At 42.5% G+C, this 15,361-nt stretch overlaps 1 protein-coding gene across 1 annotated transcript in view; it reads left to right on the top strand.

Moving 5' to 3' along the window:
* The first annotated feature begins 3,553 nt into the window (after window positions 1-3,553).
* The window catches only part of LOC117506922 (potassium voltage-gated channel subfamily B member 1-like), a 168,190-nt gene continuing 156,382 nt past the window's right edge, over window positions 3,554-15,361 (top strand). Inside the window, exon 1 of the mRNA XM_034166603.1 lies at window positions 3,554-4,412. Within this exon, the coding sequence (XP_034022494.1) occupies window positions 3,858-4,412 (555 nt within the window). The 5' untranslated portion in view covers window positions 3,554-3,857. The remainder of the gene's footprint in view (window positions 4,413-15,361) is intronic.

Genomic DNA, 15,361 nt, shown 5'->3' with positions numbered 1-15,361 from the left:
AGGCTAAATCATCAAGGTGTTACAGAGAATTTAGTGTTAACATGAGGCTCTTTCCTCAATCATGTTACATCTGCATGGTCCAAAAATTCTTGTATAACAGACTGTAGAGTTGTCTGTGGTACCATGAATCTTTTAGATAGTGCTTCTATCTGACTGAAGAGCTGTAAAATACCTCATCTTAATTCTTTAGCATTTCATCCCATGTTAAAATGCAAAAAAAAAAAAAGGGGGGGGGGGGGGGGCAAAAAAAAAAAAGACTGTTTTTTGCAGGGTGCTTAAAGGTGTCCTAAATGACATTTAGAGAACAATTATTTTCTACATAAAGATTTTGTGGTTGAATGGTGCCCTGTGCAGAATGAAGCAACACTCCCTCTGTCCCCTGTTTACATTCCCGGTCTGGAACATTTACTACATGTTACTCCTGTCCTGTGAAACTGTTGCCCCTCCCCACATGGCAGCAGTACTTCCTGCATAGATGTTGAATTTTTTTTCAAGGTGGTAGATGGCAGCAACTTTTCAGGAATATGTAAAAATTAAAAATTCACATTTAGAGGCTGAAAATTTCCTCATTGTTGGACTGCAACCTATATCCTTCTGGTTTTTATGATATAGTGATTTTTTTATACCTGTTAAAAGGCTCCAACTGGTGTTTCTTCTGCTCAGTGTGAAGCAGAGAGGGTTGGGGAGGTGTGGTTGTGAAGGAAAGCTTTGTTTGGTTTCTGAAAATAGAGATAGTGTTGTATTTAGTGGCTATATATATATATATATATATATATATATATATATATATATATATATGATACCTTTTAAATAAAGTCAAATGTTTCCCAGTTATACCTAAATTATGCCAATTAAGCCAGCCTCCCACTGCAAATTTCTGACACTCGATTGTGCATGTTTTTGGCTTTAAAAATAAATAAATGCATTGTATACCCAATCAGAGCATAAAAATGCCTGTAATTGGGGATAGTAGGAGCATTGTCAAACACAGTGACCAGCTGGGAAAATTCTGAACACGTTCAAAAGACGTTTTAATGTTGTAAATGACATTGGGGTGAATGTGAGGCATGATTGTAAAGCGCTTTGAGCATCTGATGCAGATGGAAAAGCGCTATATGAATGCAGTCCATTTGTAAATCATCTGCATTTATTTAACACTTTTCCATCTGGATCAGAAGCTCAAAGTGCTTTACAATGTTGCCTCACGTTCACTCATTCACACACCACTGCCATGCGCAGCACCCTAACACCCTAGCACTGATGTTCAGAGTGCCAGTCGGGAGCGTCGCTGTAGTCGAAAACTAGAGCACCGTGCTCGTAGAACGCAAACCTCCGCCAACACCAGTTTCCATTTCCACAAAATTTTACCATGGAAAAACTTTTCAAGGTCAAAGTCCTGTTAGAAATGAATTTTCATGAGATAAATTAGATGTGATCAAATGTCAGGAGTATGTATTTAGTTCATGCACTTGAATGTTTTTGGTTTCTGAATATTTTTTTCCCAGATAATTTTCACATTTTGGTTATCTTTGCTATGCACAATTTGTCATTGCTTTTTGGTAATGTCAAATGCTAAAAAGTAAGACCCATTGGCTGCTCTCTTGTGTTTTTAGTCAGGGTCGCCAGATCTGAGGTGGATCTGCGTAATGAATTGGCACAACTTTTATGCCAGATGCCCTTCCTGACGCAACTCCACATTAAATGGTAAATGGACTGTATTTATATAGCACTTTTCCATCTGCATCAGACGCTCAAAGCGCTTTACAAATAATGCCTCACATTCACCCTGATGTGGGGGTGCTGCCATACAAAGTACTCTCACTACATACCGGGAGCAACTAAGGGATTAAGGACCTTAGTGATTTTCCAGTCAGGTGGGGATTTGAACCGATGATCCTCTGAAGCCTCAACGCTTTAACCACTAGACCAGGGGTAGGCAACCTGTTCCAGAAAGAGCCATGAGGGTGCAGGTTTTCTTTGCAGCCACTGACTCCACCAGGTGATTTTACTGATTATCACTTTGAGCAGATGGAATCAGTTAAACAGTGAAATCACCTGGTGGAGTCAGTGGCTGCAAAGAAAACCTGCACCCTCATGGCTCTTTCTGGAACAGGTTGCCTACCCCTGCACTAGACCATCAGCAAATGAAAATGTCACAGGAGTGGGGCTTGAACCAGGAACCTTCGGCACTGCAACCAAGCATACTAACCACTTGGCCACCACCCATTCAGAGATATAATGCCAAATGTACACCAACTGGGCTTTTCAATATTAAATACAAATGTCCACAAAATCCACAATCAGGATCAGATCCGGATCAAACTTTGTCAGGTGATACTGAGTGCCAGTCTGTACCTCACTTTCAACTACGACTGGGGCACGTTTGATTAAGATATTATGTAAAATATACATTAAATGGGATTTTCAATGTTAAATTTAAATGGCCACAAAATCTGTTTTCTGGATCAGATCCCGTCAGTCAATAAAGGATACTATCCGACACAACGCTCTCAAATATGAAATAAATTTGATCTTTTTTAACAGATAAGAATTGTGAATTTCTCCACTGTGAGATCAATAAAGTCTTATCTTTTTGAAAATTCGTTCAATGTTAAACATAGGGATTTTTCCAATTTTACAAGATTTTTCCTGACTTTGACCTTGAAACTTGAATCACTTCTTGGCTATCAGGATATGAATCTTCAGTAAAAAAAAAAAAAATCATAACGATATATGAAAAATGGTGGGCTCCAGGCTGTTCACAAACAAACAAACAAACATACATAACCTCCTCCAACTTCTTTGGCGGAGGTAAATCGGGTCATCTCATAATTGTGGCGCAGACTTTTACATGTCATAAATCTGCAATATAAGTGGCTCCAAACACCCGTGAAAGGCCTAAACAAAAACCTGATTTTGATTTTTATTTATGTATTTTTAACAGTGAATAAACAGTCCAGAGAAATTAAGTTGGAAAGGATTTAGCTCCAGTGTATGTAAACGTGTGTGTCCCAGTGTCTGCTGCGTGGTGATTTTTCCGGCCAGAAGGTGAGGATCTCTAAAAGTGTAAAACTCGCGCACGGAGCAGCTGAGCGCGGCTCTGTGAGGGTTAAACTCACGCAGGCTGCGCCGCTGGAGAGAAGCGCTCAGCGCGCACAACCGCTGCGAGTAGGTAGAAGAAAAAAGGCACCGGGAGAACTCTCCGGAGTCGACTTGTTGATGCTGGGCGCCACGTGTGTCGGATAATTCTGTTGTCCCACCCAGAACATGTGATGATGCGTTGATCAGCGCAGGAGATCTCGACAAAAAGAAGTTTGAAAGCGTTTCTGGTTAAGTATCATATTTATCTTCTTCACTGTCAGATTGGGTTTATTATTCCCACGTGTTATATGATATGCAAACGAAAAACTTTATTGTGCGGTAAAATGTAAAATCGGCTTTTTAAGAAACGGTACTTTAAAGTTAATCCATCGGGCGGGCTGCGTGGTTTCAGCACCAGAGGCGCGCGGACAGCGCCACAGTCCGCGCTGGACAGCGCTTACCAGTTTTCTCATTGGTCCGGTTCTCCGCCCCCCACCTCCACTCGTGTCAGCAAGAAAAGCGGCTGTGCCTCTTAAAGCTGATTAAAATATGTATTTGTTTCTCTGATGCGCAGATAAACCAGCTGACATTGCCGCTGTAGGACACCGACAGTGGCGGGTTTTCAGCGCGGAAAATCACTTCTATTTCTTTGTTATTTGCAGCCGCAAGACAAGAGTCCACGGACCCCGGTATGGTCATCCACGGGAAAATGTCTCCTTGAACTTTCAGACTGTCTCCTCCCAGCTTTTCAAAGTGACGGTGTGTCCTGAATCAAGATGAGCAAAGGAGGAGCTCGGTCGATCTCCACGCTGCCACCGGATACGATGGACATCATCCGGACCAAGACCCACTCCCGGAGAGTGAGGATCAACGTGGGGGGGCTCCTCCACGAAGTCCTGTGGAGGACTCTGGACAGGTTGCCCCGCACCAGACTGGGCAAACTGCGTGACTGCAACACCCACGACTCCATCAAGGAGATCTGCGACGACTACAGCTTAGATAATAATGAGTATTTTTTTGACAGACACCCCGGCGCCTTCACCTCCATCCTCAACTTCTACCGCACGGGAAAGCTGCACATGATGGAGGAAATGTGCGCCCTCTCATTCAGTCAAGAACTGGACTTCTGGGGCATCGACGAGATCTACCTGGAGTCGTGCTGCCAGGCCAGGTATCACCAGAAAAAAGAGCAGATGAATGAAGAGCTGAGAAGAGAGGCGGAAAACATGAGGGAGAGGGAGGGCGAGGAGTTTACTACCACGTGTTGCTCTGAAAAGAGAAAGAAACTTTGGGACCTCTTGGAGAAGCCAAGTTCTTCATTTGCTGCCAAGGTAGTGTACCAGAGCTTTATTCTGCCAGACTCCATCTAGTCGGACTATAGTGTCCTGAGGAAAGCGAGCAATCAACATAGCATACATACATACATATATATACATACATACATACCAACCCAGTCTCACGGCAAGTCGTGATTCAGCAGCACGAAATATACATTAATCTATTGGTTCGTGATATATATATATATATATATATATATATATATATATATATATATATATATATATATATATATATATATATATATATATATATATATATATATATATATATATATATATATATATATATATATATATATATATATACATATATATATATATATATATATATATGTAAAGTTTAAAGGGATCATATTGTGCAAAATCCTTTTCACTCTATTATTCAGGTTTTACTTTAAGCATCCTCAGTCTTAGAAATGTGTGCATGAGCATTTGAAACCCAGTTCTAATCAACTTTTAGGTCAAATCTGGCTTTTTTTTTTCTTGTTTTAAATTCTGACATGCATCATATAGGCCATGTCTACTGCAGATTGTTCAGTGAGACCACTGAGCTGTTCTGCTCCCACCCCTATAGGAGAAATATTGGCTGTGTCCCAATTCTGGGTCTGCACCATTCAGTCTTCAGCCCTTCAGAGCCTAGAGAGGCCAGAACAAACGATTCGAAAACTATGTCTCTTGGCAACTTTGACAGCTGCACACAGCAAGCTAGTGTAGTGTGCATAGCATAGTTGATTGATTATTCAGTACTTATTTATAGTTTACTTAGAAATATTACTTATTTATTATTATATATATTTGTACATATGGGGCCTAAAAGTGTCCTTTTGTCTTTTTTTTTTAAATTACCAACCATTTTGGGGAAAAATCCAAACACATAATGGCTCATGGGATTGCTTAAGCCATGATGGATTCACCTGTTGTATCCTTCGTTTTCAGGAGAAAGAAGGCACCACACATCAGCCTCTTCACAAGCAGCCTTTAAAATGGGACAGCCTAGTCAAAGACGTAAATGGGCGTCAATTAGAATCATGCAGCCACTGAACTTGAACAGAGCCACTGTGAGAAGCAGGCATGACAAGCATCAACTCCTTTCTATTTAAAATAACAGACACAAAAACAGATTGTTTCTTAAATACCTGAAAGTCAGACTTGGATGCATCACATGAGGTCTTTTTGGCTTTTGAAATTTCAATATTTGTTTTAAGACATTTATTTATTAACAATGAGAACACCTTCAACCCCACAAATGAACTGTCATTTACAAAGAAAGAACGAGCCATGAGAACGTGCGTATCACAAGCATAATTTAGATTAGTGCTGGGTGATAAAAAGATTACAATAATGTGTCACAATGAAGTTCACATCAATAATGACGTTGAGCTTTGGATATTTATACTTGAAATAGACAGATCTAACTGCCTATTACAGAGCAGAAATAGAAGTGTCAGGAATGTCCACAGTTTTTAGCATGCACATCCAATGTGCATGTTTGTTTCTTACTGCAAACTGTTATAGCTACTGATGATGAAGGAAACACTGGAAACAGGGTGGCAAAAAAAACAAAACAAGATAAGTAGAGTAAAGCCAGAGAGAGGCACAACAGTATGAAAGTCAACTTGCATCCTCTAAAGCTGAGGAAATTTTTGCCAAAATATTAATCAAACTAACAGTTATAGTCGGGGTAATACTCACAGCAGAATTGTTAAAAAGTGAAGAAACATAGGCTCCATTGTGTAAACTAGAGGTTTCAAAGTCATTCCAGAAAGGGCCAAGAGAATCAAACCACATCAAATCAATTTTATTTATATAGCTCCAAATCACAACAAACAGTTGCCCCAAGTCGCTTTATATTGTAAGGCAAAGCCATACAATAATTACGGAAAAACCCCAACGGTCAAAACGTCCCCCTGTGAGCAAGTATGGCGACAGTGGGAAGGAAAAAATCCCTTTTAACAGGAAGAAACCTCCAGCAGAACCAGGCTCAGGGAGGGGCAGTCTTCTGCTAGGACTGGTTGGGGCTGAGGGAGAGAAACAGGAAAAAGACATGCTGTGGAGGGGAGCAGAGATCAATCACTAATGATTAAATGCAGAGTGGTGCATACAGAGCAAAAAGAGAAAGAAACACTCAGTGCATCATGGGAACCCCCCAGCAGTCTAAGTCTATAGCAGCATAACTAAGGGATGGTTCAGGGTCACCTGATCCAGCCCTAACTATAAGCTTTAGCAAAAAGGAAAGTTTTAAACCTAATCTTAAAAGTAGAGAGGGTGTCTGTCTCCCTGATCTGAATTGGGAGCTGGTTCCACAGGAGAGGAGCCTGAAAGCTGAAGGCTCTGCCTCCCATTCTACTCTTACAAACCCTAGGAACTACAAGTAAGCCTGCAGTCTGAGAGCGAGGCGCTCTATTGGGGTGATATGGTACTATGAGATCCCTAAGATAAGATGGGACCTGATTATTCAAAACCTTATAAGTAAGAAGAAGAATTTTCAATTCTATTCTAGAATTTACAGGAAGCCAATGAAGAGAGGCCAATATGGGTGAGATATGCTCTCTCCTTCTAGTCCCTGTCAGTACTCTAGCTGCAGAATACCTGCAGAGAATGCAGGTTTTGTTTGCAACCACCCACTCCACTAGGTGATTTCACTGATTCAATCTGCTCATAGTGATGTTAATCAGTGAAATCACCTGGTGAAGTGGGTAGTTGCAAACAAAACCTGCATTCTCTTGGCCTTTTCTGGAATAAGTTTGAGACCTCTGGTGTGAACAAACATTGGTGAAATTTTGCTGCACTGACATCACCATGAGGCTGCACACACAAGCAGAAACAGACATAACAGAAGACAGGAGTGGAAAACAGACTTGTCCACAATGTCCCAATGACAGAGATTTATAAATAGACCCATGCATTGTTTTAGATTTCTGACAAAGAGAATGCACATGCACATTTTTGCATTTGTGTGTACACACAGCTTTAGGTGTGACTCTGCTTGGGGGGGGGGGAGGGGGGAGAGTCCCATTCTGCCCAAAAACAAGTCATTTATTTTGGGCCCCTTCACACATAACACAATTGAAGGTGACTAGTGCACGAAGGAGGAATTGCATGCCATTCGTGAAAATCAGAGCTGCCTCTAACACGTTGTACACCTGTTGCTACAATTATTCAAGCACACCAGCGGCTGAAAGACAGAGTGTGCCCTGTGACAGCCCATTCGATCCCTCTTGCGGCAGGTGTTGGCCAAATTCCAGGTGACACACATCCAACATCGCTCGCTTGACACTTAGAAAATGTGTGGCCATTCACACTGTTAGCACGAAAACTGTCAGCAGATGATCACTTTTGAGCTGGATGTGAAATTTGTATAAGTGCCCCACGAGTGTAGCGTTGCAGAAAGCAACACACGTGGCGTGCATGTGCATTGCACGTGTGTCACCCCCCCCCCGTAGCACATGTGGTGTATGCACCCCCCCACACACACACACATGTTGTGCAGATGTGGAGCACAGTTGCATAAAATGCTTATATGTATGTACAGACATGATCACATAGAGGCCGGACTGCCACATTTGAATGCACACAACATGGAGAGGCGTCTGTCAGCCGATCGCAGCACACTGACAGCTGGAAATGACGGGTCAATGCACATGACATGTCACATTAAAAACAGACACCACCACCAGGACAGGTATATAAATAATTACAACAGCACCTACATATGCAAATACATAGCAAATAACTAAAATGAATGACCACATAACACAGAAACAGAGAGTGACACATTGGTCTGGGCGCTGAACAGACAGGGGGCATGGCTGGCTGCCAACCACAGCTGCTGTTGAGATCTCTGCTCCTGGAAGTCTCTGTCTCTGCCTGCTCTCCTCACTTGGAAATACATAAAACATCTTTCGCCTTTTTGCCAGGCAGTAGCGGCTACAGACAGTGCACCTCGGCAGGCTGCGGGCCAGCCTGACATGCGTGTCCATACATTGTCTAATTTCTCTTTTCTGACATACGTTTATCTCCTTGTTGATTTTAAGCATTTCACGCGCCTATTATAAGACAGTGATTGTAGTGCAGTGACAAAGTTTCCGTCTGTTAATCAGAACTTGTGTAAATTGCAGGTTCGAATCCTGTGAGTGGCATTTACTTTTTATATCAACCCAGTGATTTCCACTAATTATACACCAATATCTCATCTATCAGTGTCCGGTGATTGTATTAATATTGTATTGTATTTATATACCTAGAAGGACATAATAAGAGTGCACTGCTTCATTCATGTCATTTCATGACTGTACGTCTGTGACTATGGGTCATCTACAGAGGAACAGACAGTTCATACTTGTATTCAGTGTTTCGTAGTTTGCCATAATGCCCCTGGCGGGCCCCTACACTTCCCAGAATGCACCACAATGCCAGCAGAGTTCCACTGTCTCACAGCGCATGTAAACAATGGCAAAACGAGGATGTGAATGGTGCAGATTCAGCGAGTTCACGGGCAATTATGATGATGACACATTCTCTCAAGTTAAGAGGGTTATCTAGAGGAGGTGTAGCACCTGTAATAAACTTCTGCTGTGCGCCGGTGTTGTCTTGTTGTCCACGCTTCATGAGGTGTGTTTACACTGGGCCCTAAACCGGAACTCTGCTGAAAGCGCCAGACAGCGCGAGATTTCACAACTGCGAAACACCGAATTGTCCGCTTGATAAGAGGGATTCAAAAAAATACGGTGTCTTTTTGTTTGTTTGTTTGTTTGTTTTTTAAATGGTTTGTGGGATTTTTTTTTATCCACAGCAGAGGCGAGATGTGGTGCAACTTGTTCCAGCTGCTCACACTGTGAAACCATCACCGGTGTGTCATGCATGCCTGTGCGACCATGCGTCCCTCATGACAGCAGGAGGAATGTTTCGTGGTTCCCCATTTCGTGTTTGGTTCGCAGATTTTCTTCCGGTTTCTGCATCTTTCGTATTATGTGTGAAGGAGCCCTTAGCCATTACAATTACTCCCAAACTGTAAAATTAAGGTAAAAATGTTACATAGTTCCTCTTTAGGTTGTTGTTATTATTATTGTCTTGAAGTCCGTAGTCTTGTCAAGCAAGCTTTAACATCACCAGGAGGTTTTCCTTCAAAGCTATCGTGCTAGATTTTTATAATGGGTGTGTAATTGTTTTTGTACACATTGGATGGTACAAATTCAGTGCATTACATTAGTACACCATGAGCTACATTGGTGCTTTACATCATAAAACCACATATTAGATCAAATTTTTGGGCAACCATGATCTTCACACTCAGTTCTGTCATGGTTAGGGTTAGGGTTAGGGTTAGGTTAGGGTTAGGTTAACATGATCCCTCTGACTGCCTTACTGTAGGCGTCAGGAGCAAGAGTGCTTAAGTTTGATAAATAAGCGGGATCATGTTAACCTTGTTTTCAAGTGAACCCACTTGTACTTGCAAAGTGACCCTGTGAACAAGATGTTGTGTTGCACTGCAGAAAGCAAGTTTTTCTTTCTTCTGCTGGTCAATTTGCATTTCACCATATGCAGCAGGTGCACCAGGGTAAAATGGCACACGTCACATACATATGTACAAAAATTTGACGAAGGCCAAAAGGAACTTTGGCCTTAGCTCAGAAACTTCAAATAACATGTTTCATTCGCTGCTCAAAGAAATTCCAAACACTTCCTTCTCCAGATTTTTGTGCATAATTTAAGCGCCCACTCCATCCTTGACCTTGAATTACAGAAACTCTTAATTAGTTTTCTTAAATACCGAATCACACTGATTGAAGATATGTTCTATTTAAGGCACAGCAAACCTCTGATCTCTCTGAAGGTTTGTGAAGCCACTCAGCATTAACACAGAGTGTGAACTAACAGAGATTTATGCTGAGTATCAAAGCTCCAGGCTGTAAAGAAGGCATCATTGTAAATTTACAGGAAAGCAAAATCTTACTTTAGCACTGGGACTGTGCCAGAGAGATGTTGATCTAATTGTGTGGTAATTTGGATGTTGTTGTTTGATAGTTTCATAGCAATAAAAGCTTAAAGTAATGTCAGACAACGTTTAAATCATAGTTTGGAATTTTTATGTTAAACAACTCATACATTATGAATATTTGGACAAAGCTATTGGTCAAGGTGCTTATAATTTTTAAATAAAAATTTCCACTGTTTTGAACTTGCAGATACATTGATGCATCTGACAAAACACCAAAAATGTAACATTTTGTTGGTGATAGTAAAAAATGAATGCTACTTAAAATGAACAAAGGAGTTCTGCAAGGGTTGAATCTAGATTCCCTACCATTATTGCATGTATTATGAGTTAACATGAATGCAGTAATGTTTACATTAACAAAAAGAATCTATTAATGTCAGCACACAGTAATAAAACACATTGCTATGCTATGCTAACAGGCTAATGGTGTGTTCCATTTGTAAGGGATTTGTAAGGGTCAGGATTTCCCACTCTCCCCAGGAACTCCCCTGAAGTTGTGATGCCGTCTTCCATTTGTACTCTGAAGTCAGAATTTTGCAATTCCACCCTGCCCCCACCCTCAGGAATGCCCCCTGAAGTCATAATTTTAACTCATAGAAACTCCAGTTCTCCAACATCATGTCAACATGGATTCTCCCAACAAAAACAATAGTGAAATTTGTACTTTTAATGTTTTTGTTTTGTTTGTTTTAGTTCTTCTATCTTTTTTGTGTTTGATTTAATAAATTGTGCACACAGTACTGATCCTACCGTTGTGTGTGGACATGGTGGAGTGGTATTTTTATGTGTGAAATACCACATAATGTGTTGTTTATCAAGTAGTGCAGCTAATAATGTGTATATGTTGCGGGCATGACGAGCAAAGCTCTTCAGCATCTCACCATGTCATTTAGGTCCTTCAGACATTTTTTTTTTTTTTTTTTTTTTTTAGTAAATGCTTCGGTGGAGCATGAGCATAATACCACACTCATTCTGCACTCATCAGAAGGTTAGGATACAGTGCCCTCCAAAAGTACTGGAACACTTGGTATTTCACACATTATATGTTTGATGTCGCTGACATTAATGAGCGAAGCTCTTCGCAATCTGTGTATATATCAAACAATAATTTAAAATTGAATAATTGTTGCAGAACCTACCATAGGTTTGTGGCTGTTTCGTCTACCATGGGCAGTAGATTTTTTGTGCCATTTGTGGTTTTATCTACCATCAGTTTGTGTCTTTTGACTACAATGTTGTCCGGTTTGTGGCTTCGTCTACCATGGGCAGAGTTTTTTGTGCCATCCATTTCCGGTTTGTGGCTTCATCTACCATTGGTTTGTGGCTTTTTATGACAGTGTTGTGCAGTTTCCGGCTTTTTCCCCACTGGGCAGATTTTTTTGTGCCATTTCCAGATAGTAATTTTTTTTTTTTTTTTTTTTTACCAGTTCTGGAGTGTTTTGTGCCATTTCTGGTTTGTGTGTGTTTCATCTACCATACGAGTGATTAGCTGAGCTAAAAATGATGGATGTCGACACCACAGCACAAATCAAGTAGTAAATTAAAAACACTAATGTAACTTATGCTCCGCCTGTCCTCTTCCATAATGTATATTTTTTTATTTAAGTCGGGTGTGGCGTCATTCCCCATTATGACATATGAGTTTCAAGGTAAATGGAATGTAGCATAATTCCAACTCACCAAATCATACCAACCTTGAGTTCACAATCCAACATGGCTGCTCCTGGCAGCAACAGCAATGAAAGTGGTAGGTTTTAATGTTTTTACTGCTTCTGTCTTTTTGGTGTCCAATTTAAAAAAAAATCATAGACTAATTAGTGTCCTACTCCTGTCTGTGGACATGTGGCTGCAATATTTTTATGTGTGAAATACTGCATAATGTGTTATTTATTTAACTCAGTTCAACTAATGGAACTAAAATTAGCTAACCCTTTAGCTGTGGCGAGCAACAATGACAGTCTACACTGTGCAGGAAATTAAAACACTAATGTAACTTCTGTTCTCTTTAATAAGGTGCCTTCAGTGGACCATTTTTTTATTTTGCACTGTATATGCCAAATTCTTAGAGGCACCCAGCTTATTTTCCAACTCACGGAGCTGTACAGGAAATGGAACACATTAACCTCTGGTGTGGTTTCATCCTCAGTCATGACTTATGAGTTCTGAGGTAAATGGAACATGGCAAACTCCTTGCTTCTTCTTCTAGGCTGTGCTATGTTTGTATGTGACATTGCTCACTGTTCTGAGTTGCAAACTATAACGCAAAACAGATTTACAGCTGCCTGTGAACAAAAGACGGACAGTCATGCACAGACAAACAGACCAGCCAGTAGTAGATCTAAAGACATAACCACCCTTGTTTAGCAGGTGCTAATAAGAAATGGAGTTCCTCACGGCTCTGGTTTAGATTTCCTGCTATTCCTAGCACCATGTACTGTATTAATTGTTCCTCCAAGAGCTTATTGGTGCATGCACACAAACTAACCATTTAAGTCAGAATGTTTCTTCAGCACTGCAAGAAAAAGCACAATCATCATTCTTTTGTGATGGTACTTATTTTGCATATTCATCACATGATTGTAACATCATAAATTGTGAACTTTGCACTTATGCAGTGCTTTCTAAAAAATGTTTAAACATCAGTTAGATGAGCATTTTAAGCACATCTTTGTCTGAGGAAGCATGGCTAAAGAGGTTTTGCAACAACATTTCATGTCATTCTTTCAGCTTCAGTTTACTTCCCCTCCCTCTGCTGCATCTGCACAGCAGCTCACATCCTCTGTTAAACAGGCGCACTGCACGCTCCACATCCCGCGCATTTAAGAGGTTGACAAAGTTTTTAAAAAAGAACCAGAGGAGGCTTTGTTTAACATAGGGCTATCGTCTCATGGTTTACTCTGGCATAAGGGACAGAGGAGTAAAAATGTCACAGTGAGGATAATTGACAACCATTAAATTCACTCTTGTTCCTGCAGCCTAATTGAAAAGTTACCACGCTGAAATAGCTTGTTTCCAAACACAGATTCTGCCTCATTTATTTTTTCAGCGCTGATGAAATTTTAATTGCACATTAATGACGCTTGACTTCACCCCGGAGACAGAAAAGGTGTGATCCAGAATATCTATAGACTCGTGACACATCATCGTGGGGCTTTTGAAGTTATAGCTTCCCCCCACATATAAATAGGCACGAGCACTCTCTTTGTGTCAGAAAACTCATTTTTTCATCATCCAGCATGTGAAGGAGGCCGTGGGCTCTCTGCTCTGGACTGTGGAGGAGTCAGAAAACAATATCAGAGTGTCAGTATTTCTGCAGATGATCTGCACTCTCATATTTTAACACAACAACATGAACTCTTGAAAAACACAAAGCGCAGAGGTAAACAGTTTATCAGCGAAAATTAATGTATATGCTCTCCCTCGAACTGTCACCTTATCATGGTGGGGGAGTTTGCGTACCCGGATGATCCTAGGAGCTATGTTGTCGGGGGCTTTGTGCCCCTGGTAGGGTCTCCTAAGGCAAACAGGTCCGAGGTGACAGGTCAGACTAAGGGCAGTTCAGAAGCTCCCATGACCAGTACAAAATCAAGGACCAAGACGTCGCCCGGTATGGCGGAGCCGGAGCAACATGTGCCCGCCCTCCTGTGGGTTCACCACCTGCAGAGGGGGCTATGGGGGTCGGGTGCAGAGAGGATTGGGTGGCAGTCGAGGGCGGGTGGCCCAGCGGCCTGGTCCACACTCACAGCCCCTGGCTGTTAGGACATGGATCGTCACCTCGCTGGGGGGGAAGGAGCCTGAGCTTGTGCAGGAGGTTGAGAGATACCGACTAGAGATAGTCGGGCTCACCTCCACGCACAACTTGGGCTATGGTACCCAACTCCTGGAGAGGGGCTGGATGCTCCACTTTTCTGGCGTTGCCCACGGGGAGAGGCGGCTCAGTCACCATGTGTTGGAGTTCACCCCAGTGAATGAGAGGGTCGCATCCCTATGCCTTCGGGTCCGGGACAGGTCTCTCACTGTTGTCTCGGCCTACAGGCCGAGCGGCAGTGCAGAGTACCCGACCTTCTTGGAGTCCAAGGGAGGGGTACAAGATAGTGCTCCGATTGGGGACTCCATTGTTCTCCTGGTGGATTTTAATGGCCACATGGGCGGCGACAGTGAGACTTGGATGGGGGTGATCGGGAAGCACGGCCTCCCCGATCTGAACCCGAGTGGTGTTCAGTTGTTGGACTTCTGTGCTAGTCACAGTTTGTCCATCACCAACACCATGTTCGAGCACAAGCGTGTCCATAAGTGCACGTGGCACCAGGACACCCTGAGTTGGAGGTTGATGATCGGCTTTGTAGTTGTATCATCTGACCTTCGGCCATGTGTCTCAGACACTCGGGTGAAGAGAGGGGCTGAACTGTCGACCGATCACCACCTGGTGGTGAATTGGATCCGCTGGGAGGGGAGGAAGCTGGTCAGACCTGGCAGGCCCAAATGTATCATGAGGGTCTGCTGGGAACAACTGGCGGAACCCTGTGTCAGCGAGGTCTTCAACTCCCACCTCCGGGTGAGCTTCTCCAAGATCCCAGGGCAGGTTGGAGACATGGAGTCCGAGTGGACCATGTTCTCCACTTCCATTGTCGATGCGGCCTCTCATAGTTGTGGTTGTAAGGTCTCTGGTGCGTGTTGCAGCGGCAGTTCCCAAACTCGGTGGTGGATGCCGGAAGTAAGGGATGCCGTCAAGCTGAAGAAGGAGTCCTATTGTCTTGGTTGGTAAGTGGAACCCCGGAGGCAGCTGACAGGTACCGGCAGGCCAAGCGTGCTGCAGCCCAAGCGTGCTGCAGCCCATGCGGTCGCAGAGGCAGAAACCCGGGTATGGGAGGAGTTCGGGGAGGCCATGGAGGAGGACTATTGTTCTGCCTCAAAGAAATTCTGGCAAAACCGTCCGATGCCT

The sequence above is a fragment of the Thalassophryne amazonica genome, chromosome 3 (genome assembly GCF_902500255.1).
Source record: "Thalassophryne amazonica chromosome 3, fThaAma1.1, whole genome shotgun sequence".
NCBI lineage: Eukaryota > Metazoa > Chordata > Actinopteri > Batrachoidiformes > Batrachoididae > Thalassophryne > Thalassophryne amazonica.
Note: the sequence above shows the minus strand (reverse complement) of the source record. Positions and strands in the feature narration are given on the sequence as shown.